This window comes from Lipophrys pholis (genome assembly GCF_963383615.2).
Source record: "Lipophrys pholis genome assembly, chromosome: 21".
In the NCBI taxonomy this organism is placed as follows: domain Eukaryota; kingdom Metazoa; phylum Chordata; class Actinopteri; order Blenniiformes; family Blenniidae; genus Lipophrys; species Lipophrys pholis.
This window is the reverse complement of record NC_137649.1, coordinates 24362732-24390021: the sequence shown is the minus strand read 5'-3', so window position 1 is coordinate 24390021 and position 27290 is coordinate 24362732. Positions and strand designations below refer to the sequence as shown.

Genomic DNA, 27290 nt, shown 5'->3' with positions numbered 1-27290 from the left:
TGTGTGTGTGTGTGTGTGTGCATAGCTAAGCCGAGAGGAAACCCGACAAGACGACGTGACGCGGACCTCTGAAACAGCAGACGTCCCCCGACACAATCATTTGACGAGTCCGGAGTGCTAGCAGCCGAAGACAATCGTCGCTCCGACCGATAAAATCCTGACCTTTTTTTTTTCTGTCATTCAAAACGACAGAAACCCGGTTTACGTTAAACGAGTCGGTTCTCTTCGATTCCCACTTGTTTTGCGGTTGCTATGCTAGCCTGATTCCTCTTCCTGTTGAAGGAAAAGGGGGACTTTTCTTTTTGATGCTGGTGTCAAACTACAGTCCTTGTTTTTGATTGAGGTGCAGCGACAGTGAGTGTGTGAGTGCGGGAGTCGGCCAAATGGTTAGCACACTGCTGGTTAGCATACCAGTGGTTAGCAAACCAGCGGTTAGCAAACCAGCAGTGAGCAAACCAGTGGTTAGCATACCGGTGGTTAGCATACTGGCGGTTAGCACACCGAAAACTTAAAAAACTACTGAAGATAAACAAACGCACATTAACTTAATAATAAATAACGTTAAATAATCGAATAATCGCATGAAGTAACAATTATTACAAATAATGTCATGTAATTATTTTGATCAGGAAACAAACCAGGAAGTAAACTTTTGGACAAAGCTTAGAGTTTAGGGGCGCCAGAATAAATTGCCAGATTTTCGTAACAAAGACAAAAATGGTAGAAAATCTTTGAAACGTTGGACGACGAGTGAAACGACAAGAAACTTGAGATTTTCTGGATTAAATCTCAATTTTTGAAAGTCGACGTGTTGAAGATGAAATCATTCGATGATGATGAGAGAAATCGAAGAGGTTAACATCTCGGTGATGCGCTGCTGCCACCCGGGGGTCAGACGAGGAACTACAACCCGCTCGCGAGCTTTTCGATGCTCGGACAGGAAGTTGTAAAAATAAGGGTTGAGGTCGTCGTGCTGCTTGTCGCTCGTCGTTTAAAGTTTCTCTTCTGAGTTTCAGAATTAATGAAGAAACGACATTGAGTCTCTGGACCTTTACTCTGGAGGGGCCAGACTCTGGAGTCTGGATCAGGAGGACTGGAGGGCCACGGGGCCGGAGGTGGTTCTGGATCAGAGGTGGTTCTGGATCAGATGCGGATCTGGTAGCCGTCGTTTAGCGTGCTGAGCTCCGGAGGTTTCTTCTCCACCGAGGCCGGACTGGAGGACGAGACCAGATCCACAAGGTGAAACACAGACAGACAGACAGACAGACAGACAGACAGACAGACAGACAGACAGACCAGGAGGAAGAAGAGGAGGATGAAGAACAAATACTAACGATTTGTCTCTGCGGTGTGTGAAGCGTCGCTGGGGGCTGCTCTGCCGTCGCCGTGGCGACAACGATTTCCCTCGACTCCGCTCTTTGATTGGCGACTGAGCGCTGGACGACTTCAGGATCTGAAACAGGAAGTAACACAACTGACTGTGTGTGTGTGTGTGTGTGTGTGTGTGTGTGTGTGTGTGTGTGTGTGTGTACCTTCATCCTCATGTCGCGGCCATGTTTCTCCAGCTCCTTCTTCATCTCCTGAGCTCCCAGCCGGGCGGCGTTCAGCACCAGGTGCTTCCACTCGATTGGCTGGAAGACGTGAGGGTCGTGAGGCACGTAGAGGCCGATCTTCACCTGGGGGACACAGCGGCAACGTGGCAACGTGGCAACATGGCAACATGGCAACGCAGCAACGTGGGAGGAGCAGAGTGGGAGTGAGGCCGTTTCCAGGTCAACGTTTCAAATTAAAAAGCTTCGTTTTTGTTTCTGTAAAGTTCCGCGGTCACACCACGCTTTGAGTGAAACGCATCACTTTTATGTTTTTGTTACAAAAAAGTTTCACATTTTATTCGACAACGTTTAAAGTTAAAACGATTGTCTCTGCGTCTTTGTTTCAGGAAAGTTTTGCACAGAAACACTTGGAGTGAAAAACGCGTTTTTGCGTTTTCCTGTCAGAAGTTTTGCGTCCGCACGATGTTTCAAGTGAAAAGGTCGTTTTCAGGTGTTCGTTACAGAAACGTATTGCGTCTTACACGACAACGTTTAAAGGAACACGCATCGTTTGTTTCAGTCAGAATATTGTTGGAGAACCGTCTACTTGTTGTCCATCTACTGGGCATGTGCAGAAGTCTCGTTTTCACCCGCTCAGTCGGAGCATTTTCACAGAAAAGTTTGAAAAGTTCCGTCTTGGGAGTTATTGTCAAAAAGTTGCGTTTTCCGTGGCTTCAAACGACGCCGTCGTGTAAATAGACGCCCAAAAGACAAAGAAAGTTTGTCTTTGTCACTTGAAATCATTGCAGTGTAAACGTGGCATTAGACCACGCCCCCCGCCCCCCTGTCCCCGCCCCCTCACCTTCTTCAGCGTGTGCTGGTATCTCTTGTAGGAGCTCTCGAACTCAGACACCAGCTCGCCCAGCGTGCGGTGGCTCAGCGGTTTGTCCATCAGGTCCGGGCGCCGGCTCATGCCCAGCGAGCCGTAGCGCCCGTTGCAGTACACGCCGAGCACCACATGGTGGAAGCAGTGGCCCGAGAACTGGGTCTTGAAGCTGATGGCAAAACGCTCCAGCGACGTGAGGCCATTGGTCAGGTAGCTGGAGGACAGTCAAGGAAACCTGGACGTCGGTCATGGGGGGGGGCGGAGTCAGAGGACAGTTCAGGCTGTGCAGCCATGGGGGGGGGGGGGGGGGCGGAGTCAGGCAGAAATCATTCTAGAACATTTAATCCAGTGACTGCTGCTTAGTCCAGCATTTAGCCTGGTTTAGTCCAGTTTGAATTGTCTCTCACATCAGATTATAGAGCATATTTTTCCTCTAACATCAGATTATAGAGCATCTTCCTCCTCTAACATCAGATTATAGTGTTGAGTGTTTACTGGATACTCAGAGTTCCGAGAGTAATCTGGATACTCTCAGCTTCTCTAACAGCTGAGCGTTCTGCCTCCGTGTCTCTGCAGACGTCCAGCAGGACGTCCAGGTTCTTAAAGACGGTAGAACTCAGACTGGAACTCGATGGTGTTTCCCTGCTGGTCCCAGACCACCTCTGGAACCGTTAACACCTGGTCTGAACGGGTCCAGACCAAAGTGTGCTGGACTCTGGTCTGGGTTCACTGTCAAACCTTTAGGCCCCAGCGAGAATTGAACTCGTGACCCCTGGTTTACCAGACCAGTGTGACCAATGAGGCCTCACCTGCTCCGTGGAGGTAGACGACCCAGAGGCCACGCCCCCGACAGATACCAGCTGTTGAGAAGGACCGGCTCTGTTTGTTCAGAGTCGGGCGGCTCTGGGCAAACATTACCGGATTACCAACACAATACCAAGTATTTGTCGGGGGCGTGGCCTCCGTTCCTGCTGCCGTGTATAGAAGAGGCCGTCTTCCTCCACAGGGCAGGTGAGGCCTCATAGCTCAGAGGTTAGAGCACTGGTCTTGTAAACCAGGGGTCGTGAGTTCAATTCTCACTGGGGCCTGAACTTTTGTCAGTGAGGCTGAAGGCGCCGGCGCTCAGGAGGCTGAGGAAGCAGGACGCTCCCTGGCTGTCGGCCTCGCTCTCGTCTTTCCTCCTCTCACCTCCTCTCATCTGCAAACTGAAGCCGGCTTCTATTAGAGTCACTGTCATCTGCCCCCCTCCCCCTCCCATTCCCCCTCCCCGGGCTGTGAGCACGCCACCACGCTTTCTACTCAAAGTGCATCGTTTTTTTAAAAGTTGTTCCTTTCAGAAAGGTTCCCTGTTTACACTGGTAAGACTGGTACTGCTGAACACTGAGTACTGTCAATATTACTGCTACTATGTGAGTTTCTCTCCTGTAAGTGCAGAAATACATTTATATTTGTGGGAATACTATATTATTATTGTGTAGTATGTCTTATCTAATGTAAATGTTTTCACCAGCTTCCACCTGATTTTCTTTCTTTACTCGGCTTTTTGAGGCTTTTATTTTCTCGTCACTGACTCGTTGCACTTTGAACTTCCCTTTTATTGTTGTTCTTATTTCCACTTTGAATTTTTTGTTCCAAAATGTAAAGTGATTTACAAATAAAACATATTATAATTTGTACTACTGAGGCGGAGCCCAAGCATTTCCTCTTCTCATCACCTGCCCATATCTATTGTATTCTGTTGTTTTTTATTCCCTTCCACACGGTGCTGTATATATCTTTTGTGCATGTTTTTAATATAGTCTTGCTTTATACATACGTGTTATATTATTTTGTTTTAAAATGTAGTTTCTCACCCTCCAGTGGGAGTGTACGATGACAATAAAGTTATTCTCTATTCTATCTGTTCAGAAGGAGTGGTTTTCCCCGTTTCCATGACAACGGAGCCCGAGCGTTTTAAAAAAGCTCCATTTTGGGAGCCATTTCTCAGAGAGTTGTGTTCAGTGACTCCGGGCAGCGTTGCCATGGAAACGGACCCAAAACGCTCAAGAACTTCAGCGTTTTCGCTCGACTCCGTTGCCGTGGAAACGGAGCATCGGCGAGGCGAAAACGTCTCTCCTCTGATGGACCAAACGCCTCCTGGTCTGTTTAGTTCGTGTGTTTCAATACGTCAAAACTCAAATGTGTGCTGTCTGGAACAAATAAAGGACGGAGGTGTGGGTCAGCCTCCGCCCTCTGAACGTGGAGCTTCAACTTCCTCCTCCGTCCGACGGATTATTCTGAGAGTCTGTCCGGCTCACATGGAGGCAGCACGCTGGGAAAGTGTGACATTTATATGAAAACGTGTTGAAACTGCAGCAAAAAATTCTAAGAAGAAGAAAAAAGAAAAGAAAAAAAAGCCACAGCTGCTTTAAATCGTAAGCTGCTGGATGATACTAAGCCTGTGAGTGTGTGTGTGTGTGTGTGTGTGTGTGTGTGTGTGTGTGTGTGTGTGTGTGTGTGTGTGTGTGTGTGTGTGTGTGTGTGTGTGTGTGTGTGTGTCAGTGAGAAGGGTGGGGGGTAAACCTTGAAGTGGGCTTGTTGCCAGGCAACACATTTGGAGCTGGAAAGGCTGTTTAGTGATGGAGTGTGTGTGTGTGTGTGTGTGTGTGTGTGTGTGTGTGTGTGTGTGTGTGTGTGTGTGTGTGTGTGTGTGTGTGTGTGTGTGTGTGTGTGTGTGTGTCAGGATACATTCCCAGGATGACGGCCTCCAGACATTTGATTGGCAGCGACTCCCTGATCATCTCTCTCGCCGTTTCCATTAACCTGCAGGTGGAAACCAAAGAGTATTTCATGTACTGTAGTCCTCTGCATAATACTACACTGTACTGTACTACACTGTATCAAACCATACTGTAATGCGCCATACTATAAAACACTGTCGTGTACTATACTCTACTGTATTGTACCACACTATACTGCACAGTACTGTAATGTGCAGTATGTACTGTACTGTTGTATATTATAGTCTCGTGTACTGTACTGCAGTAGGAACTGTACAGTATTATACTGTAGTACTCTTTGATGCACTGTATTGTACTGTAATATCCATCCATCCATTGTCTCTTATCCAGTCCGGGTCTTGGGGACAGCTCGTCCCAGACACGTCCTCCAGTGGGACCCTGAGGCGTTCCCAGGCCAGCTGAGAGACATAGTCCCTCCAGCGTGTCCTAGGTCTGTCCCGAGGCCTCCTACCAGAGGGACATGTCCAGAACACCTCCCTAGGGAGGCGTCCGGGGGGCATCCCAAACAGAAGCTGGAGCCTCAGCTGGCTGCTCTGGATGTGGAGCAGCAGCGGCTCTACTCTGAGCTCCTCCCTGGTGACGGAGCTCCTCACCCTATCTCTAAGGAGGCGCCCAGCCACTCTACGGAGGAAACTCATTTCAGCCGCTTGTATCCGGGATCTCCTTCTTTGGGTCATGACCCAAAGCTCATGACCCAAAGCTCATGACCATAGGTGAGGGGAGGAAGGAAGGTGGAGCGGTAAATCCAGAGCCTCGCCCTTTGGCTTCGCTCCTTCTTCACCACCACGGACCGACACAGCGACAGCAGAACTGCAGACGCTGCGCCGATCCGCCTGTCGAGCTCACGCTCCACCCCCCCACTCATGAACAAGACCCCCAGAAAATGCAACTCCTCCACCTGGGACGAGGGCTCTCCACCCACCTGGAGGGGGCTGGTTCTGGTGGGTTCTGGTGGAGAACCATGGCCTCGGCTTTAGAGGTGCTGATCCTATGTACTGTAATGTTGCATATAATATTGTAGTTTAATTTATTGTACTATACTGTAGTGTAGTTTAACATATTGTCATATCCTGTACAACACTAGTACAGTTTACTGTACTATACTGCAGTACCCCATGATACTATATTGTAGTGTACTACATTGTATTAACTATAATAGATTTTACTATATTGTCTTCTACTACGCTATACTGTTCCTTACAACATTGTCCTTTACTACACATCTGTATTACATGGTACTACAGTACACTACCTGACCGTTATAAACAACACCAGACTATAGAGTGTACTTTACTGTGTTGTACTGTAGTAAAATATTCAGACTGTATTGAAAGTAGGCGGCTGGGACTCACCCGCACAGCGGCCGGCTCTTCTTGATCTCGAAGAACTGCGTTCCGGTGTGGTTGTATCTGACAGTACGTGAAGGACAACTAAGTTTTACTTTGAAGTACCACGTGACGCCGCGTCGCTCCGGCAGCTCGCCAGACGTTTACACCACAACGTCTCCGGTAGAAACACTTTCACGTTTCAGAGAAGTTTAGCGTTTACACGGCAACGTTTAGAAAACGATGTAGTTTTCATGTTTGGCCACTAGTTGGTGCTGTTTGTTTGTTTGTGTAATGAAACCACACACACACATGCAGCAGACAACAATCCGCTCTAAAACGTTTCCATGGAGTCTGAGTGTTTTCAAAAAAGTTAATTTTCTCGGTTGCCATGGAGACGGCGTCTGAGGGTTTTCAAAAAGTTGCATTTCCTCTGGTCATACGAATGTCCGTGTTCTCCCAGTGTTAATGTTTAGAGCCCCTGGTTCCCTTCTGCATGTGTGTGTGTGTGGCGTCATTACGAAAACCAACAACAGCACCATCTAGTGGACCAACATGAAAACTACACTGACATGGTTTTCAAAATGCTGCCGTGTAAATGTGAAACTTTTCTGAAAGGAAACGATGCGTTTCATGTTGAAAAGGTTGCGGTGTGAACGGGGCCTGGACGTCTCCAGGAGCGGCAGGTGAAGCCGGTTCCGGTCGGGCTGGAAGGATACTGCAGCGCCTTCATGTAGTTCTGGACGGCCACCAGCCAGTCCGGCACCGACATGGACGGTCTGAAGGTGGGAATCGAGGGGACGGGGTGCTGGAGGACGACACAATGGAATCATAGGATTAACGGGACGTAGCAGAATAAAGGTGGAGGAGCCGTGATTAACAAGACCTGAGAACTCCTCCACGCCGTCTCGTTCCCAACAGAACACAAGTAACGTGTCACATGTCGAAAAAGTTTCAGGAAAACGATGAGTGACTTTAACGCCCAGCTCTACACAGCCCCTACCAGAACCAGAGATTACCCCCTACCTCTGGGGTGTCCAAACTCGGTCCTGCAGGTTCTAGCTCCTCCCAGTTGCAGCACAGCTGATTCCAATGAGGGGCTCCTTATTGGGCTTGTTCACAACCTTGGTGATGACATCATCGTTAGGTTCAGGTAAGCTGAAGCAGGGAGGAACTAAAACCTGCAGGACGCCGGCCCTCCAGGACCGGAGCTGGACACCCCTGCCCTGCCTGAACCAACCACAACCAGAGAATACCCCCTACCAGAACCAGAGAATACGCCCTACCAGAACCAGAGAATACGCCCTACCAGAACCAGACAGAAACAGAGAATACCCCCTACCTAAACCAGAGAATAAGCCCTACCAGAACCAGACAGAAACAGAGAATACCCCCTACCTAAACCAGAGAATACCTCCGACCAGAACTAGAGAATACCTCTACCAGAACCAGAGAATACCCCCTACCAGAACCAGAGAATACCTCCGACCAGAACTAGAGAATACCTCTACCAGAACCAGAGAATACCCCCTGCCAGAACCAGACAGAAACAGAGAATACCCCCTACCAGAACCAGAGAATACCTCCGACCAGAACTAGAGAATACCAGAACCAGAACCAGAGAATACCTCCGACCAGAACTAGAGAATACCTCTACCAGAACCAGAGAATACCCCCTACCAGAACCAGAGAATAAGCCCTACCAGAGCTGGAGAACTCCTCCAGATTGGTTCTAAGACAGTCTGTGTACCTTTTCTCTGACTATCAAACGTTGTATTGGAGGTAAACCGTGGTGGACAGACCAGCCACCGTCACCTGGCTCTTCTACAAAGTGTCACCTCGTTCTACAAAGTGTCACCTCGTTCTACAAAGTGTCACCTCGTTCTACAAAGTGTCACCTGGCTCTTCTACAAAGTGTCACCTCGTTCTACAAAGTGTCACCTCGTTCTACAAAGTGTCACCTCGTTCTACAAAGTGTCACCTGGCTCTTCTACAAAGTGTCACCTCGTTCTACAAAGTGTCACCTGGCTCTTCTACAAAGTGTCACCTCGTTCTACAAAGTGTCACCTCGTTCTACAAAGTGTCCCTTTGCTGCTCCATCATCTACAAAGGGTTCCACCAACGTTCTTGGTCAACCTCAGAGCAGGTGAAGCCTTGAACCTCCGACCTGAGCCAGACCACCACTGACACTCCTGAGGTCGTTTTCACCACATCCCACCACTCGGCTGCCCGTGACCCACATTTGTGGCTGAAAAAAAAAAGAAAAAAAAGTAATGCGATTACTGTGGTGTTTTTGCAGCTGCTTCACCTCAGCGAGAGCAATTCCAGGAAACAGCTGCGGCTTCACCGGGCAGGCCTGGGTCACCCTACAAACCCACTTCCTGTGACAGGCACCGGCAGCTGTGTGTGTGTGTGTGTGTGTGTGTGTGTGTGTGTGTATGTGTGTGTGTGTGTGTGTGTGTGTGTGTGTGTGTGTGTGTGTGTGTGTGTGTGTGTGTGTGTGTGCAGAGGAAGGGTGAAGCATAGCATTTAGCTTCCTGTGAGTTTTCAGCCACCAGAAGGAGAAAAACAAAGTCGATTGTGAAAATCATCTCCAGATGAATGAATTCGCTTTTAAAAAGTGTGAGACCGGCGGCCTGTGGCCCGGAGACCTCCAGAACCTTCAGCTAAAATCAAAAGAACAAAGTAGGTGGAGGCTCGGGTGTAGAAGTGAAGGAAACGATGGCAGCTTCCAGAGAGATCAGCCTCATCTCACTGCCTGAGCCAGCAGAACGCAGCTTTATGCCTGCTGTGTGTGTGTGTGTGTGTGTGTGTGTGTGTGTGTGTGTGTGTGTTATGCTTTAGTGAGGATTTGACTACATGGGAGATTATGTGGCAGTAAAACCTTCTCTTTACTGGTTTAATGACTGTCAGCCGATGGTTTCCGCGCCGTGCGAGGCGCCGTGCGACGCGCCGTGCGACGCGCCGTGCGACGCGCCGTGCGACGCGCCGTGCGACGCGCCGTGCGACGCGCCGCGCCGTGCGACACGCTGCGCCGTGCGACGCGCCGACAGCTGTACCGATGGAAATAGAATTGGTTCAGTCGGACACGCGAGAGTGACATCTGAAGAACCAGGCCCAATTGATCCGTCCTATTTCTGGGGTGCGCAGCCACAGTACGGTACTCTGGAGAGGTCAGGGAACGAGGAAAACAGGGTTTCTTTTAAAAAGAGGTTTTATTTTCCCCCGAAAATACCAGAGACAAACTTCACTTTCTCGGCTGATGAAAGAGGTCAACCCAACAAACTCTAAATAATGAAGAACCTGAGGTGATAACTTGATCACCTGACCTCAGAATGAGCCATGAGGGGGAAACACAAATTCCACCACACAAAACAAGTGATGGGAAACTCCCTAAAGTCATAAAGCCCCGTGGGTCAAAGGTCAGGCTCGGTGCTGACCCGTCAGGAAATCTGTCGCGCCTTCAGGTTACGTTACGATTGTGATGTCAGAGGACTTGTTGGTCCTGGACCAGGTCCAGAGTGAGCCTGCCTGTCAGAGGCTCATTACTGCCACCCTGTGGTAGCTGCTGGAACAGATTGGCTGGACAATTTGAATAATAAAAATGTTATTAACCAACTAATCCACGGGTAATCTAGTTGACAACTATTTTAATCGATTAGTAGTTCCAGCCCTTTGTATCAGACACGATCCGTCTCCTGACAGTCGCTGAACATTTGGTTTTGATGCGATGAAACGATGGCCGTCCTCCCGAGTCCCATGAGAGGAATCAATCGGCCATCAGGACGCCAGAATTCATTCAGAGCTCCATTTAACACCACTAATTACTCCGCCTCCACTTCCTGTTTCCTGTTGTGCTGCTCTTCCTCTCTCTTCCTCTCCCTGGTAATTTCATCCTTTCTTTTCCTCTCTCCTTTGTCCTCCAACCCACAAATCTTTTTCAGTCCAGCACCTCGTCATTCGTCCCTCCTCATCACTTTTCCTGCTCTAGATTGGTGGAGGTGACGTAGCGGCGATAGAGGCTGGTGGAGGTGACGTAGCGTCGACTAGGACTGGTGGAGGTGACGTAGCATCGATTCAGACTGGTGGAGGTGACGTAGCGTCGACTAGGACTGGTGGAGGTGACGTAGCGTCGACTAGGACTGGTGGAGGTGACGTAGCGTCGATTCAGGAAGTGCAGCGACGCTTTGCAGCAACGTGAATCATTTCCATATTGAGTATCGGTGCATTAGGATATCGTTTCCTTTTCGCTCCGTGATGGAGGACGTTTTCACCGGACCTACGTCCCTCATTACTGAACCGTCGGTTAAAAAAGAAACGACATGAAGTCAAGACGACTAATGAGGATATTTCAGCTGGTACCTCTGGTCTGACGTCATGATGTCATCAACACGTCACGTCAAATCTCAGAAACTCGTACGAAAACACGTCAAGGTGACCCGCCGGTTCCTCCGTCAGTCTGATCAAACCGTCGGTCTGAATTGTGCTGACGTCGGCCTTTGGCGTCTGAGCTGAGTCAGCAAATTTAGCTCGACCTACTTGACGTTAAAAAAAACCAACAAACTGTTTGATTGTGTGAAGCGGAGCGACTGAACGCCGCCGCCTCCATTGTTCTCTGACGCGTTGTCATGCTAACGCTTGGTGGAAACGTGATGCTCAGACAGCCGGTGGCCCGGGGGCGGAGCTTAGAGACGCCCCTCCCCTCCTGAGTAACTGCAGAGAGCCTGGCGCTCAGGACACAGTTTGGTTGGTGTCCAGATTATCTTCAGTCCAGATTGTATTGAGGGATTATTTGGCCGCGGTGAACGAGAGCAGAGAACAACAACAACAGACCAACCCTGCGCTACAGACCCCCCGCTGTGTTCGCCACCTACAACACGTTTATAAACCTCCAGGTTTGAACCACGACCTGGTCTCAGGCTGTCTCGGGTTTACACAAACAAAACGAGTGAAAACACAAAAGTTCTTGTGGCGTTTTGTTTAAACGACGGCGGTGCCCAGAGTCCCTGCAGCCGCCATGCTTTCTTTCCTCCACACGGCCTCCGAGTCGACGCTACGTCACCTCAGAGGCCGAATGGAGGTCGTAGTAATAGTAATGAGCAGTAGTTCTTGCTGTAGTAGTAGTAGTAGTAATATTAGCAGTCATTAACATTAGTACACAGGTGGAGTCGGAGTGAAGTAGTTTTGTGACCAACATCAAGTACTGATATTTTAACTACGTGTACAAGGTAGTTATCAGAGACACTTGTTGAAAGTAGTATATCAGATGAAAGTACTACTGAAAAGGCTTCAGAGGGTGCCGGCTCGGTCCAGACTACCTCACCTTGGGCAGGTAGGCGGCGTTCCGTATCCGGTCCACCATGTCGGCGCCCTCGGGGTGCACGACGCCCACGTGGGACCACATCCGCTCCCAGGTGGCGCCCTCGATGGGGAACCCGGCGCGGTTGACGTAGAACAGGACGCCGCCGTCCTTCTCCTCGTCCTCGTCCCCGGGGGAGCGGGGCGAGCCGCTGGCGGGCGGCGGCGTGGAGGACTGGTCCCGGGCGGCGCAGCGGAGCAGGCAGTGCGAGCTGCTGCTCTTGGAGCGGCCGTGGCGGCTCAGCTTGGCCGGCGACGTGCCGTTCCGGCTCGGGGAGTTGGGTCCGGTCATGGATGCCAGCGGGAGGAAGAGGAGGAGGAGGAGGAAGCGGGGCAGGTCGTCCTCCTCCAGCTACAGCAGCTGGTCACTGCCGGGCAGCATCAGACCAGGTGTTGATCTTCAGGGACGAACCTGAGCAGAGGACGGGAACGTTTGGTGACCCACAGAGGAAAACGTCTCCCAGTGAACCCTGCAGTCTCCACTAACGGCCCTACTCGCTATGACGCTTTCCCACTATGTGTCAGTACAGGTTCCTCCTGGGGCAAGGTTCCCAGCGAGCTGAGGTGAGCAGTCAGATGGCGTCTCGTTCAGCCGCCATTTCTAAACCCGATCACAACCAGAGAGAGAGACGCTCAGACGCTGCAGATGTTTCTTTGTCTGGTGGTGACCAGAGGATTCAGGGCCCCGCTGCCAGGATCAGGAGCTCTCCAAGCCTCGATACCACCAGTGTTTAGGATTAACTGGTTCCCCTGTTAACTGGTGACCAACTTTCTACAGCCTCCCATTTTCACGCCGTTTAACCACATTTCATTAAAGTTTAAAGTATCGTAGCGGTTGTTTGTCTTGTCTTAACATCAGCTGCTGCTAACAGCTGCTGGCAGAAGTCACCAGTTAACAGGGACACCAGTGAAACCAAAACACCGGACAGTGAAGCACCATCATAACAATCCACATTTTGTAATATTATTCATAAATATATATAAATATATACTATTTAATTCATTATTTGAGCTGATATCCAATGCATGCTCGCTCCGCATCATATGGGGGGGGTGATTACTTTTTCATGAGGGGAGAAACTTAGATGACTCCGCCCACGTCGTGGTGGAACTATATTGTAATGGAAAACAGTCGAGGCCGAGTAGCGTAGGACCGAGTTGGAGCTTTTGGTGAAGAACCATTAGTTTTGTCTTGGAATTCTGTGGCCTTGGTTTTGTCAGGATCTTGGCCCCTTAAAGTCTTACTCTGGTCTAAGGATTCTCTGGTCTTGACTCGGTCTCGGGTTACAGGGTCTTGACTCGGTCTCGGGTTACAGGTTCTTGACTCGGTCTCGGGTTACAGGTTCTTGACTCGGTCTCGGGTTACGAGGTCTTGACTCGGTCTCGGGTTACAGGTTCTTGACTCGGTCTCGGGTTACAGGTTCTTGACTCGGTCTCGGGTTACAGGGTCTTGACTCGGTCTTGGATTACAGGGTCTTGACTCGGTCTCGGATTACGGGGTCTTGACTCGGTCTCGGGTTACAGGGTCTTGACTCGGTCTCGGGTTACAGGGTCTTGACCACAACACTGACCAAAAGGTATTATCAAGAAAAAAAACAGAGTCATAAAATATAGATATGGTGAAAAAGCTGAACAGTTGACGGACTCCAAGGTGATGGAAAACAAGTCCCACTGAGTCAGTGGTCCCCGGAGACAGAACTTCTCGTCCACGGCAGTTCTCTGCAGCGGGTTTCTCACCTTACCGGCCGAGCGTTCCGTTATACTGGCGCTGGAACCGAGTGCCTCCCGGGAGGAGGCCGGTCCCATTCATAACCCCGCGGAGGAGTCCGGATCCCGCCGGGAAGTCTTGTTGTGGTTCGAGGCTTTGTAACTTCACCCCCTTTATATAGATGTGAAGCTGCCGCGCTGGCGGCGCGGTGCGGCCTGTTCCGCTTCAAAATAAAACAACGCGTCCGTCAAACGGCGGAAAGCTGGGATAAAAAGCGACGCGGATCATGGTCGAGGCGATTTCTTATACCAAAGTAAGATCTCCTGGTGCATATTAAAGCATTTCTTCGACGGGAAGAGGAGGAACTCAATGAAAATCTAACGGTGGCGTTTTATTTTGAAAGTATTTGGAAACATCCGCTGTCGCTGAGCACTGTCTTAACAGCACTGCGGCGGCCGCTGCCCCCCCGCCGCCCCGCTTCTCTGTATATTACCTCCGCTGTGCGTCCGTCCGAGCCGCCCGCCACCTCCTCTCACCACCCGGAGCCTCTGAGCTGAACGAATCCAGCCGCGCTTGCTCACATCGTGAGACATTGACGGTAAAACACGGCCGTTAAGGCGGAGAGCCGCCGCTCTCGTCCGTCACCCGCTGCTCGGATCCACGGCAGGAGCCAGCGGACGGAGACGCCTTCTGATTGGCGGAGCTAACAAAGAGGGGCGGGACAAACATCCGCTCCTGCCATATTTGGAGCAGGTGGTGCGCGCTGATTGGTCAGAGCGGGATGCGGGGCGGCGTCAACAAGTGATAGATCTGCAACAAATGGGATCCTCAGTATAACTGTTGATCTGATCGGAATCAAACCTAAACACATGAAAAGATCGTTCAAAAACGTTTGCTGGTTTTAAAATGATGCTTCATTTGTAAGTTTTCTACATAAGAATAAAAACAGTTCCAGCCTGTGATTGAGGCAGCTAGAAAGTAGATGGTGGTTTTAAAGAAAAAGTCATAACTCCAGGTCAATAAGTCCTGGAAGCCTAAACGCAGTTATGAATTGATTTAAAGGAGTCATAGTCTCTCATTTATCCTCTTGGTCCCGTTGATCCAGATCCAGGGTCTCCTTGGTGTCACGACTCCCACTCCATATTCTCCTGGACTTGGTACTTTTATTTTGACAGTCACCTTGTTGACAATCTAACTTGGTAGTTTTATTTTGACAGTCACCATAATAACAATCCAACTTGGTAGTTTTATTTTGACAGTCACCATAATAACAATCCAACTTGGTGTTCTGTCCACTAGAATGTTCGTGTTCTTCCAGTGTTCATGTTTAGAGCTCTTCACCCCTCTGCTGCGTGTGTGTGTGTGTGTGTGTGTGTGTGTGTGTGTGTGTGTGTGTGTGTGTGTGTGTGTGTGTGTGTGTGTGTGTGTGTGTGTGTGTGTGTGTGTGTTTTCATTACTAAAAACTAACAACAGCACCAACTAGTGGACCAAGATGGTAACTCCATCGTTTTCAGTGTTTCTGCTGTTTCCTTGGTAACGGGCATTAGTTTCAGAACGTTGCCGTGTAAACAGAGCTTGAATTTCCTTTTGTCTTCAATTTGTTCTTTAACCCTTTATAGGGCACTCATTGAAATACTTTGAAATTCAAAAATTCAACTTTGGAGTGTTATTTGGGGACCTAACATGACATAATTACTGTTTTAAAATTTTTGACATTTTTGCATTTTCATGGAGAAAATTTACATAAATGAAGTTACCATATTTGGGTCCTTGCCCGTTAATGGTAAAAAAAAATCCAAGAAGTTTGTATATAAAAAATCCAAGGAAAAAACATATAAGTTGAAAGGAACATGTATTTCTTTAAAATTAGAATAACTTTTAGAACAATACAACATAAGTGCTGATACAGACACCTGCCAACTTACATAGTGTCACTTTAGACAACATTAGGACACTTCTTGAAGTAACGAACAGATACGCTCACTGTCCATGCAGAGGTGGACCTTGCAGACCCTGCAGATCACATTTGCCTTGAGAAAGTTGCCTTTCCTGCTGCAATACTTGCATGTCTGCCATTTGGCATGTACAGGAGCATTGAAGAGGAAGAGGTCAAACCACGCAGCCATATTTGGGGTGTGGCTGCGGTGTCCTGGGACAGGTGTCGGGACATCAGCAGTGGTGGCCAGGCTATCAACAGATGAAGATGAACTTCTTCTGGAGCTAGGTGTGACTGGCCTCTGGCTGCTGGCTGCCTGGAATACCTGGATTCTTAACTCTTTCAGAGACTGGGTATTCTCACCAAGGGCCTTACAGGCCCGCTTGTACATGACCCAGGCATTTGTGAGGCTGACATCAATGACATATGCAAACAGATGCAGATACCACCTCTTGGACTTCATGGGGGTGCGGTGGAGGTATACCAGCATATCACTCTTATCAATGCCCCCCATATTGGCATTGTAACTCTTGATGACAGCTGGACAACTCACTGGCTGTTTCATCTTGGTCTCACTGCAGTCCCTGATAACTGAGGACATCGGCTCTACCTGCATGTCTGTTGACAGCAGAGTGAGAGTTTTGTTGTCCTTCCACCTGATGGCCAGTATCCCATCATCACTGGTGACATAGTCATATGTACCACGCCAGACAACCATTGTCCCCATCTCCTTGATAGACTTGAGTGGAGGAATATAAGGGTCTGCCACATCTTCATCTTCCTTCTTATCATCGTCACTGATGGCATGATCGGCTGGCATGACAACACTGACCCCCCATTTGCCATAAACCATCTGAGCAGACACTTGCTAAAAATGTATCCAATAGAACTGGAATTAGGTCATAAACTAGGAAAAATGTAACAAATTGCTATTTATACCTTTAGGATTTCTAAATTAATGGGTTAAAATTAAGTCTGAAACACTGTATTGCAGGTATTACTGTTTTAAAAACATTTAGCAACATTAAAACATAATGCCCTAACTTGCATTGCCTTATTTGTAAGGAAAATGTGTTGAGTATGACTAGTTAGATGCATCGGGCATATGTCCAAAAAAGGTCACACCAAGCCAATTCTCATTTTTAGGTGAATCGGGCATATGATCATATTTGGCACCCACATTTTTCATGCTGTAATTTCACTCATTTCATGAAGTTACTCACAAATAACACTTATTTCATGACTTAGCACAACTACTCAACATTAAAATGTGTGAGTTTCATCAACTTACCATGGTTAGTTTTGATGTTTCAACTGTAAATGCACAGTAAGTTTAGCCAAATGGCCCCCTTTTTCTGACTTCAGAGAAAAAAGGAAATTGGAGGCCTCCCAGGTCTCTGCTGATTGGTCAAATGTCACAATCATGTGGTCTGTGATATAGAGTAATCTCTGCTGATTGGCTGGGTGAAGACCACATGGTTCTTGATCTCACCTAGGCAAAGTACTGGTGCCAAATGTAATGTGTGTGGAAATTACCAAAAACGGTCACTTGCCCGATAAAGGGTTAAGAAGAAGAGACAGGAGTTTAGAAATGTCATTTATTCTTCAATTCTTTTTATACGTACGTAGAATGGCAGGTTGGGTTTCACTGTAAAGCACTGTGTGCTGCATGTTTTGGACTGAAAGTGTTTTATAAATAAAGTTTGATTGATTTGATTCTAAGAGACCCACCAGAAACAGAAAGTCTTTATGGAGTGCTGATGCTGGAGTCAGCATTCTGGTGTCTCCCCCTGCTGGACAAAACGTTTATTACAGCAACAAGAAGCAGTGTGGAAGCTGGTGTGTTGTGCAGAGAGTTTGGATCAGGTTCCTGCTCCACCAACTGATTGGACGTGTGACTCAGTTGGTGGAGCAGGAGGTTGCAGGTTCAGTTCCCCATCCCGCCCTGTCCTTGAGCAAGGACAGCTCCCGTTAAACCATTTTCACAGTGATGTCACTCAACTTCTCATGTAGCTGTGTTCGTCTAGTCTGGTCTGGTCTAGCATAGTCTAGTCTAGTCTATTAGTTTGGTAGTAATAAGAACATCGGGGAATTAAACTCCAACATCCAGAAGTTGTTGTCAGGTGTAGGATGTTAAACCGAAGCTGCTCTGTACTAACAGACCTGATATGATGAGTGGATCTCTGCTGTGATTGGTCAGATTTTTCTTGTGTACTTCCACATTCCGTCACAAGTGTGCGACAGTGTGCTGTGTGCTGCACACACGTTCCAGCATGCTAATGCCTGTATCAGTCCTATTTTAATGATGTTTAGCATGAAGCCACGCTACTGTGTGAGCCTGGAAGCTAGTTAGCATGTAGCATGTAGCCTCACTACTGTGTGAGCCCGGAAGCTAGTTAGCATGTAGCATATAGCCTTGCTACTGTGTGAGCCCTGAAGCTCGTTAGCATGTAGCATGTAGCCTCGCTACTGTGTGAGCCCTGAAGCTCGTTAGCATGTAGCCACGCTACTGTGTGAACCCTGAAGCTCGTTAGCATGTAGCATGTAGCCACGCTACTGTGTGAGCCCTGAAGCTCATTAGCATGTAGCATGTAGCCACGCTACTGTGTGAGCCCTGAAGCTCGTTAGCATGTAGCATGTAGCCTCGCTACTGTGTGAGCCCGGAAGCTCGTTAGCATGTAGCATGTAGCCTCGCTACTGTGTGCGCCCTGAAGCTAGTTAGCATGTAGCATGTAGCCACGCTACTGTGTGAGCCCTGATTTGGCGGAGGCGGCTTCCGAAAAATCCAAAAAACGGGAGAAAAGAAAAACATCTGGAGAGAAAAATTCCCGGAAACAATCACCCAAAGTGTGCGAGGACTTCACACTGAATCTGGAAAAAAGACGTGTGACCTGCAAAGTGAGACGAAGTCGAGACGAGTGCTGACATTTGTGTCCAGTTGTTTCTCATTACGCAGTAATTAAAGTCGCTTCGAGATGTTTTCAAGAATTATTTGAACGAAATGCTTTAAAACGAACAATTCTCATGTGTTTTTGTTTTTCTTCATGAAACTATAATAATGACTCACCTGGGTAAACGCAGCTAAACAATAATGCTTGTTTAGAAAAATAAATCTAATTCATCAAATTATTTAAAAAATAATCTACCAATTAATGGATTAGCAAAATAATGGGCTGGTTTCAGAACTACTTACGATGAAGACGAACCTCGACCGGCGAAACAGGAACTCAATAACCTTTAAACTTATTTAAATATTTTCACAAAAAAACCCCAAAAAAACGAAATGACTGAAGTCTGAACATAAAGACAATTTTAATAAAACTTCAGTCAGACATTGACAAAGCGTCTCCGCTAGCGGCGCTATTTCTCCGCTAAAGTGTCACCAGATGATGTTCGGCTTCTTGAGACAAACTGAAAACGCTTTGGCGGGAAAGTGCGATTACTTAAATCCACAATGATCAACAATCTGACACGAAGGACAACGATTGGCGGTTTCTTCTCTATGCTAGCTGCTAGCTTGAGCCAAAGCAGTGAAACCGTTGTTATTTCAGTGAGTTCCTGTTTCCTGGCAGCGACGTGAGGAGATCAATCCAGAGGGAATCCTTGGTTAGAGGCGGAGGTGGAGTCGTGTCGTCGCCAGGTGGAGTCGTGTCGTCGCCAGGTGGAGTCCTGTCGTCGCAAGGTGGAGTCCTGTCGTCGCCAGGTGGAGTCCTGTCGTCGCCAGGTGGAGTCCTGTCGTCGCCAGGTGGAGTCGTGTCGTCGCCAGGTGGAGTCGTGTCGTCGCCAGGTGGAGTCGTGTCGTCGCCAGGTGGAGTCCTGTCGTCGCCAGGTGGAGTCCTGTCGTCGCCAGGTGGAGTCCTGTCGTCGCCAGGCGGAGTCGTGTCGTCGCCAGGCGGAGTCCTGTCGTCGCCAGGCGGAGTCGTGTCGTCGCCAGGCGGAGTCGTGTCGTCGCCAGGCGGAGTCGTGTCGTCGCCAGGTGGAGTCCTGTCGTCGCCAGGCGGAGTCGTGTCGTCGCCAGGTGGAGTCGTGTCGTCTCCAGGTGGACTCGTGTCGTCGCCAGGTGGAGTCGTGTCGTCGCCAGGTGGAGTCGTGTCGTCGCCAGGTGGAGTCCTGTCGTCGCAAGGTGGAGTCGTGTCGTCGCCAGGTGGAGTCGTGTCGTCGCCAGGTGGAGTCCTGTCGTCGCCAGGTGGAGTCGTGTCGTCGCCAGGTGGAGTCGTGTCGTCGCCAGGTGGAGTCGTGTCGTCGCCAGGCGGAGTCCTGTCGTCGCCAGGCGGAGTCCTGTCGTCGCCAGGCGGAGTCGTGTCGTCGCCAGGCGGAGTCGTGTCGTCGCCAGGCGGAGTCGTGTCGTCGCCAGGTGGAGTCGTGTCGTCGCCAGGTGGAGTCCTGTCGTCGCCAGGTGGAGTCGTGTCGTCGCCAGGTGGAGTCGTGTCGTCGCCAGGTGGAGTCGTGTCGTCGCCAGGTGGAGTCCTGTCGTCGCCAGGTGGAGTCGTGTCGTCGCCAGGTGGAGTCGTGTCGTCGCCAGGTGGAGTCCTTTCGTCGCCAGGTGGAGTCGTGTCGTCGCCAGGTGGAGTCGTGTCGTCGCCAGGTGGAGTCGTGTCGTCGCCAGGTGGAGTCGTGTCGTCGCTCAGTGGAGTCGGACAGAAACTGACGGCTCTCCCAGGTTTTCGTACGTCACTGCAGCCTCGTCTTCGTCACTCTGAGCCTGCAAACAGGAAGTTGGACTCACTTCTGAGACGCAGGCCCCGTTTCCACGGCAACCACTTCAAGTGACAATGGACAACTTTTGCATTTGCTAAACAACGACGCTCGGAGACACTGAAAACACAACTTTTCAAAAGCGCTCCGTCTCTGTGATAACGAGGGGAAAACAACACTTTTTGAAAGAGCTCCAACTCCGTCTCCATGGAAACAGGAAAAAAGCAACTTTCTATCACACTGCTACGTCTCCATGGAAACGGAAAAACATAATGCAACTTTTGGAAAAAATCTAACTTTGCTGAACTCTGCTCCTGGTGCTGGTCCCTGCCCTGGTTCTGGTTCTGGTTCCAGTCTCCTAGTCGTTCTGCACATGCTCAGTAAACCAAACTTTTCACGAACCAGAAAGTTTTGTCACCTGAGACGTCGCGGTGTAAACGAAGGTTAATATCAACAATGTAGAACTCAGCTTCATTCTCACCGTGTTTCCTCCTCTTTTACTCTGTCGTTCTAAAAACAAAAAAAACAAGGTGAATTTCAGATTGAATGAACAGGAAGTGGGAACAAGTTGCTGACCTCAGATTGACCTTGAACTCTGGCCATTACGCCGACCGTCACAACACAGATGACAAGAGCTGCTAATCCCAGAGAGACGGTGAGATTCCTGCTCAGACCTGGAGGGACAAGAAAGACACGGCTTCAACAGTCGGACTGCTGGATGTCTTTGTTTTGAACTGCAGTGGAAGCAGAGAGGAACCGGAGCTGCTGAGCTGGTCCTCCTGGTCCTCCTGGTCCTCCTGGTCTGAAACTGCTCCTGGAGTCCAACAGGGATCTGGACTGGAGTCCAGCCTCTGCAGGTCTCAGCCTGGTTCTGATCCGAGTCCTGAGTCGTTACCTATTGAGTCTTCTGAAGCTCCACTGGTTCCACTGGTTCCACTGGTTCCACTGGTTCCACTGGTTCCATTGGTTCCATTGGTTCCATTGGTTCCATTGGTTCCACGTCCTGCTTTTCTTCCTGGTTCCTTGCCACCTGGACAAGAAGCAGTTGAAAACACCTTAATATTTCTCCTCCACCATTAGACTCTTGTTTTGGTGACCTGAGTCTTTGTTCTTGACTCGTCATCAGTCACCTGAGGGTCGAGGTCTGAGAACAAGCTTTCCTCCTGTTGAGCCGTCGGTCACTTCACAGGACAGGGGGTCCAGTCGTGGGTAAAGATAATGTGACTTTTTAAAAGTCAGAGTGGAAGAACGTTGATCCTTTGATGTCTTTATTTCACTGTGATCTTTATCAACATCATTCTCTTTTATCTTCCACTTCACTTCCTGTTTATCGTTTAAAGGCGTTACGAAGCATTTCAGCTTCACCTCGTCACCGACTTCCTCTTTAGTCACTATGAAAGAAAAACCACACAAAAGAGACAAACTGTTTTTTTTCTATGATTCCAACTGTAGTGAAGCTTGAATCAGGTTCTAAATACTCACCAGCAGCTACAGACAGAACCACAGATGAAACATCAGTCCGAATGAGTTTCCCTGAAGCGTCTGGTTTGTAATGCTGACAGTGATACTGACCAACATCCTGGACTGTGACGTTCTTTATAAGCAGAGAACAATCTGCTGGAACGCTCAGTCTGTCTGATTTATTTGGATTTTCTCTAATATTCCCATATCCGACCAGCTCCACAGTTTTAGAACCATCATTATAGTTCCACGTTGTCCCGTCACAGTTCTGCTGACCGTCCAGCAGAGGACCACAAGTCAGAGTGACCATGTCTCCTTCTCTCTGAACGACTGCAGCTGCTGTGGAGGAAAAAGAAGAAAACCGATGAGAAACAGGTCATTGGTCCTGGAAAACAAACTTTTTATCAACTTTAACAACTTCTAGTAACTTTTACCAACTTTTACTAACTTCTAGTAATTTTTACCAACTTCCAGGAACCTTTATCAACTTTTACCAACTTCTGATAACTTTTAGTAACTTCTAGTAACTTTGACCAACTTTTACTAACTTCTAGTAATTTTTAGTAACGGATGAGGCTCGACTTTTTATTTGCTTTACCTGTACCTGTAATAGATTACTACGTAATGTCACCGACTGTCACGGAAAATTTGTTTTATTTCTGATCAATAAAGTAAATTAACTTTAAACTCAGTCTAGAAGCAGGCCTACATTTAGTCTAGAAAAGGGTCCAAACTTAGTCCAGAAACTGATCCCAACTGCAGTCTAGAAGGCGGCCTGAATTTAGTCGAGAAACCGCTTTTAACTTAGTTTAGAAACGGGTCCAAACTTAGTCTAGAAACGGGTCCAAACTTAGCACAGAAACTGGTCCAAACTTAGTTTAGAAAAGGTCCAATCTTAGTCTAGAAATGGGTCCAAACTTAGCCAAGGAACTGATCCCAACTTTGTCTAGAATATAGTCCAATCTCAGTCTAGAAACTGGTCAAAATACAGTGTAGAAGGTGGCCTGAATTTAGTCTAGAAACCGCTTGTAACTCTGTCTAGAAACTGGCCCAAACCTAGTCTAGAAACGGGCCCAAACCTAGTCTAGAAACGGGTCCAAACTTAGTCTAGAAAAGGGTCCAAACTTAGTACAGAAACTGGTCCAAACTTAGTTTAGAAAAGGTCCAATCTTGGTCTAGAATCTGTTCCAAACTTAGTCAAGGAACTGATCCCAACTTAGTTTAGAAACTGGTGCAATCTTGGTCTAGAATCTGTTCCAAACGTAGTCTAGAAAAGGTCCAATCTTAGTCTAGAAATGGGTCCAAACTCAGTCAAGGAACTGATCCCAACTTTGTCTAGAAAATAGTCCAATCTCAGTCTAGAAACTGGTCCAAACACAGTCTAGAAGGCGGCCTGAATTTAGTCTAGAAAAAGCTTCTAATTTAGTCTAGAAACGGGTCCAATCTTAGTCTAGAAACTGGTCAAAATACAGTCTAGAAGGTGGCCAGAATTTAGTCTAGAAACCGCTTCTAACTTAGTCTAGAAACGGGTCCAATCTTAGTCTAGAAACGGGTCCAAACACAGTCTAAAAGGCGGCCTGAATTTAGTCTAGAAACCGCTTCTAACTCTTTCTAGAAACTGGCCCAAACCTAGTCTAGAAACGGGTCCAAACTTAGTCTCGAAAAGGGTCCAAACTTAGTACAGAAACTGGTCCAAACGTAGTTTAGAAAAGGTCCAATCTTGGTCTAGAATCTAATCCAAACTTAGTCAAGGAACTGATCCCAACTTAGTTTAGAAATGGGTCCAATCTTGGTCTAGAATCTGTTCCAAACTTAGTCTAGAAAAGGTCCAATCTTAGTCTAGAAATGGGTCCAAACTCAGTCAAGGAACTGATCCCAACTTTGTCTAGAAAATAGTCCAATCTCAGTCTAGAAACTGGTCCAAACACAGTCTAGAAGGTGGCCAGAATTTAGTCTAGAAAAAGCTTCTAATTTAGTCTAGAAACTGGTCAAAACACAGTCTAGAAGGTGGCCAGAATTTAGTCTAGGAACCGCTTCTAACTCAGTCTAAAAACTGGCCCAAACTTAGTCTAGAAACTGGTCAAAATACAGTCTAGAAGGCGGCCTGAATTTAGTCTAGAAACCGCTTCTAACTTAGTCCAGAAACGGGTCCAAACTTAGTCTAGAAAAGGGTCCAAACTTAGTACAGAAACTGGTCCAAACGTAGTTTAGAAAAGGTCCAATCTTGGTCTAGAATCTAATCCAAACTTAGTCAAGGAACTGATCCCAACTTAGTTTAGAAACTGGTCCAATCTTGGTCTAGAATCTGTTCCAAACTTAGTCTAGAAAAGGTCCAATCTTAGTCTAGAAATGGGTCCAAACTCAGTCAAGGAACTGATCCCAACTTTGTCTAGAAAATAGTCCAATCTCAGTCTAGAAACTGGTCCAAACACAGTCTAGAAGGTGGCCAGAATTTAGTCTAGAAAAAGCTTCTAATTTAGTCTAGAAACTTGTCAAAACACAGTCTAGAAGGTGGCCAGAATTTAGTCTAGAAACCGCTTCTAACTCAGTCTAGAAACGGGTCCAATCTTAGTCTAGAAACGGGTCCAAACACAGTCTAAAAGGCGGCCTGAATTTAGTCTAGAAACCACTTGTAACTCTGTCTAGAATCTGGTCCAAACCTAGTCTAGAATCTGGTCCAAACTGAATTAAAAACATTCCATATTGTTCTAACTCATGATTTACTTCGTCAAATAACCAGTAACTATTCATCCATTGCCGTTTGTAAAGTAACTGCAGTACTTTTGTAGGAAGTAACTAGTAACTAATGGGAGCTGATTATCAGTTACTTCCACTAAACTGAGTGTCGATGATGTTCAAAGGTTTTCTGACTGAAACTGAGCAGGTTGAACCAAAACGACACGTTGGTTCATTAAAATGTATAAAAAGTGATGACTCGTCATGTTTTGGAGGTATTTAAAGTAATCTGAGTACTTACCTGCAGGCAGAAGCATGAAGAGGTGAAATAGAAACATGTTGGCAGGTCTGATTTCAGCCGTCGTCTCTCTGCTGTCGTTTTCTCTCGCTGGTCTTAAACATGATCTCTTCACTTCCTGTCTTGCAACTGACCACAGGAAGTGACTGACAATTCTCCTCTTCTTCTCTTGTGTCTTTTTCATCCTTTCATGTCTGATGCATGATGTTAGTTTATCTGCATTCACACCTTGAACAGTGTGAAAGACGTCGATCAGGAAGACGAAAAGTCAGATCTTCAGCATGACACGATGAAATCTGCACGACCACAAAGCTGCTTACCAAGTGCGACACTTCTGCTGTGAAGCGCCGTCGATAAAAATGTCATGTGACCATGAATCCTTCCATCTTCAACTACGTCAGTAGTTTGGATTAGAAATTCTGCTGAACTTCAAAGCTCTTAGCTCCTGGCAGTACTCTGGAGGTTAGCATTTAGCATTTAGCTTAGCTACACCGAGTTTTCAGACTCAACGTATTCCATGGAGCTGAGGCCTCGTGAACATGAACACTGGGAGAACATTCTAGTGGAAAGATTGTTATTATGGTGACTGTCAAAATAAAAGTACCAAGTTGGATTGTTGTTATGGTGACTGTCAAAATAAAAGTACCAAGTTGGATTGTTATTATGGTGACTGTCAAAATAAAAGTACCAAGTTGGATTGTTGTTATGGTGACTGTCAAAATAAAACTAACAAGCTGGATTGTTATTATGGTGACTGTCAAAATAAAACCAACAAGTTGGATTGTTATTATGGTGACTGTCAAAATAAAACTACCAAGTTGGATTGTTGTTATGGTGACTGTCAAAATAAAACTACCAAGTTGGATTGTTATTACGGTGACTGTCAAAATAAAACTACCAAGTTGGATTGTTATTACGGTGACTGTCAAAATAAAACTACCAAGTTGGATTGTTATTACGGTGACTGTCAAAATAAAACTAACAAGCTGGATTGTTATTACGGTGACTGTCAAAATAAAACTAACAAGTTGGATTGTTATTATGGTGACTGTCAAAATAAAACTAACAAGTTGGATTGTTATTATGGTGACTGTCAAAATAAAACTAACAAGCTGGATTGTTATTATGGTTACTGTCAAAATAAAACTAACAAGTTAGATTGTTATTATGGTGACTGTCAAAATAAAACTAACAAGTTAGATTGTTATTATGGTGACTGTCAAAATAAAACTAACAAGCTGGATTGTTATTATGGTGACGGATGGACTTCTTCATTCTCTATACATTCTGCCAATGAGATCCGTTATGACTGAGAGGGAAAGAAGATGGATGGATGATGTGAGAATGGATGGATGGATGGAATTTGTCTTCCAGAATAATGAAAAGTTGACAGAAAGTCCAAACGTCTCGTTTTAGAGCAACAAGAATCTGTAAATGACGTCATTCTATTGTGAGGCGTTCAGGGACCTCAGTAAATCACTGTACTGAGTCACTGAGGAGGAAGTGCAACGTTTCACAATGAAAGACGAGTGAAGACGACTTCCTTCAGATCAGCTTTAGTTCTCAGATTCGCTTTAAGCACAACAAAACAAAAGAATCGTCAGGAGACGACCGACAACATCGTTTTCTCACAGCGACACGTTTAGAGAAAATAATATAAAATCAAAAGAGTTCATTTTGTCTCTCAGCAACGTTTTTTATGCTTCGATGTTTCAGTGGCGGACGCGTCAAACTTGATTTTCTTTGGTTCAGTCGTCACAGAGCAGCTTTACGTCACAGGAAGTCACAAAACGCTGGATTTTAATCTCTCCTGCAAACCTCCAGAATAAAAGCTGCGGTCACTCACTTCCTTTCAGTGTGAAGACAAGAGAGGAAACGGAAACACAGGTGAGAACACCGAGGCTCTGTTTCCATGACAACGTGTCAAGAGAAAACGCATCCTTTTTGCTCTTCAGTTTCAGAAAGTTTCACGTGTACATGGAAACTTCGCACAGAGATGGAGCATTTTCAAAAAGTTGCATTTTCCCTTGTTTCCATGGAAACGGACCATTTCCAAAAAGTTGCGTTTCTTCCCGTTTCCATAGAGATGGAGCATTTTCAAAAAGTTTTCATTCGCTCCGGGCACCGTTGTCATGGAAACGGACCAATAAAACACCACAGAAGTTTTCGGTTTTCACCTTAAACAAACGCCCACAAAGGCAAATCTAAAAACAAGTGGAAACACAAATTTATTTTGGCGATCTCGTTACCGCTGCCGCCGATATTGATCAAGCAAATGTTAGCACTTAAATCAGCTCACTACAGTGAAGAGCTGCGACTTTCTCCACACTGAACCAGGAAGTAAAAGAACAACAAAGTAACAAGAAAAGTTGTTTTGCCACATCAGCAGATAGACAATAGCCTTCAAAATAAAGTTTGTATTTCGTACCACGTGGTCGACGAGTTTCACACGTTTTCATAGTTAACAGGGACTTCCTGTCTGTCTCCGCTAACACACACCTGAGAACACAACGGGGAAACATACTGAATCTGAACTGTGTGTGTGTGTGTGTGTGTGTGTGTGTGTGTGTGTGTGTGTGTGTGTGTGTGTGTGTGTGTGTGTGTGTGTGTGTGTGTGTGTATACAGCGCCCCCAT

The 27290-nt window shown here is 47.2% G+C and overlaps 3 protein-coding genes across 4 annotated transcripts in view; all 3 read right to left on the bottom strand.

Moving 5' to 3' along the window:
* Positions 1 to 304: 304 nt before the first annotated feature.
* On the bottom strand, positions 305 to 14257 carry vash2 (vasohibin 2). Of its 2 annotated transcripts, none has more exons than XM_080491244.1 (9): positions 14083 to 14257; positions 11847 to 12293; positions 7243 to 7331; positions 6551 to 6607; positions 5146 to 5220; positions 2395 to 2632; positions 1533 to 1676; positions 1335 to 1453; positions 305 to 1213 (listed from the first exon to the last, which is right to left on the bottom strand). In XM_080491244.1, the coding sequence occupies exons 2-9, from the start codon at positions 12171 to 12173 to the stop codon at positions 1144 to 1146; spliced, it is 1119 nt and encodes a 372-aa protein (XP_080347370.1). In that variant the 5' UTR covers positions 12174 to 12293; positions 14083 to 14257; the 3' UTR covers positions 305 to 1143. The 2 variants fall into 2 exon arrangements, with proteins under 2 accessions (XP_080347370.1, XP_080347371.1); XM_080491245.1 differs by lacking the exon at positions 14083 to 14257 and adding an exon at positions 13619 to 13746 and having other exon boundaries at positions 1048 to 1213.
* A 4557-nt stretch (positions 14258 to 18814) lies between these two features.
* Positions 18815 to 25038, bottom strand: LOC308126137 (uncharacterized protein). Its single transcript, XM_080490292.1, has 8 exons — positions 24976 to 25038; positions 24659 to 24883; positions 21703 to 22020; positions 21351 to 21611; positions 21116 to 21250; positions 20808 to 20894; positions 20702 to 20730; positions 18815 to 20227 (listed from the first exon to the last, which is right to left on the bottom strand). Exons 1-8 carry the CDS (start codon positions 25019 to 25021, stop codon positions 20150 to 20152), a joined length of 1179 nt encoding a protein of 392 aa, XP_080346418.1. The 5' UTR covers positions 25022 to 25038; the 3' UTR covers positions 18815 to 20149.
* A 1153-nt stretch (positions 25039 to 26191) lies between these two features.
* The window catches only part of LOC308126111 (uncharacterized protein), a 32126-nt gene continuing 31027 nt past the window's right edge, over positions 26192 to 27290 (bottom strand). Inside the window, exon 8 of the mRNA XM_080490242.1 lies at positions 26192 to 27154. Coding sequence (XP_080346368.1) covers positions 27101 to 27154 — 54 coding nt within the window. The 3' untranslated portion in view covers positions 26192 to 27100. The remainder of the gene's footprint in view (positions 27155 to 27290) is intronic.

Bases quoted from the DNA above. Each gene is read 5' to 3' on its own strand.
- LOC308126137 (XM_080490292.1), bottom strand. From the start codon at position 25,021: ATGACATTTTTATCGACGGCGCTTCACAGCAGAAGTGTCGCACTTG. The intron at 21,251-21,350 runs GTGACTGATGAC...CTTCTTGTCCAG, and splicing joins TCTCAGACCTCGACCCTCAG to GTGGCAAGGAACCAGGAAGA. The intron at 20,895-21,115 runs GTAACGACTCAG...TTGTCCCTCCAG, and splicing joins AGCTTCAGAAGACTCAATAG to GTCTGAGCAGGAATCTCACC.
- vash2 (XM_080491244.1), bottom strand. From the start codon at position 12,173: ATGACCGGACCCAACTCCCCGAGCCGGAACGGCACGTCGCCGGCCAAG. The intron at 7,332-11,846 runs GTGAGGTAGTCT...GTCGTCCTCCAG, and splicing joins ACGCCGCCTACCTGCCCAAG to CACCCCGTCCCCTCGATTCC. The intron at 6,608-7,242 runs GTATCCTTCCAG...ACGTACTGTCAG, and splicing joins AACTACATGAAGGCGCTGCA to ATACAACCACACCGGAACGC.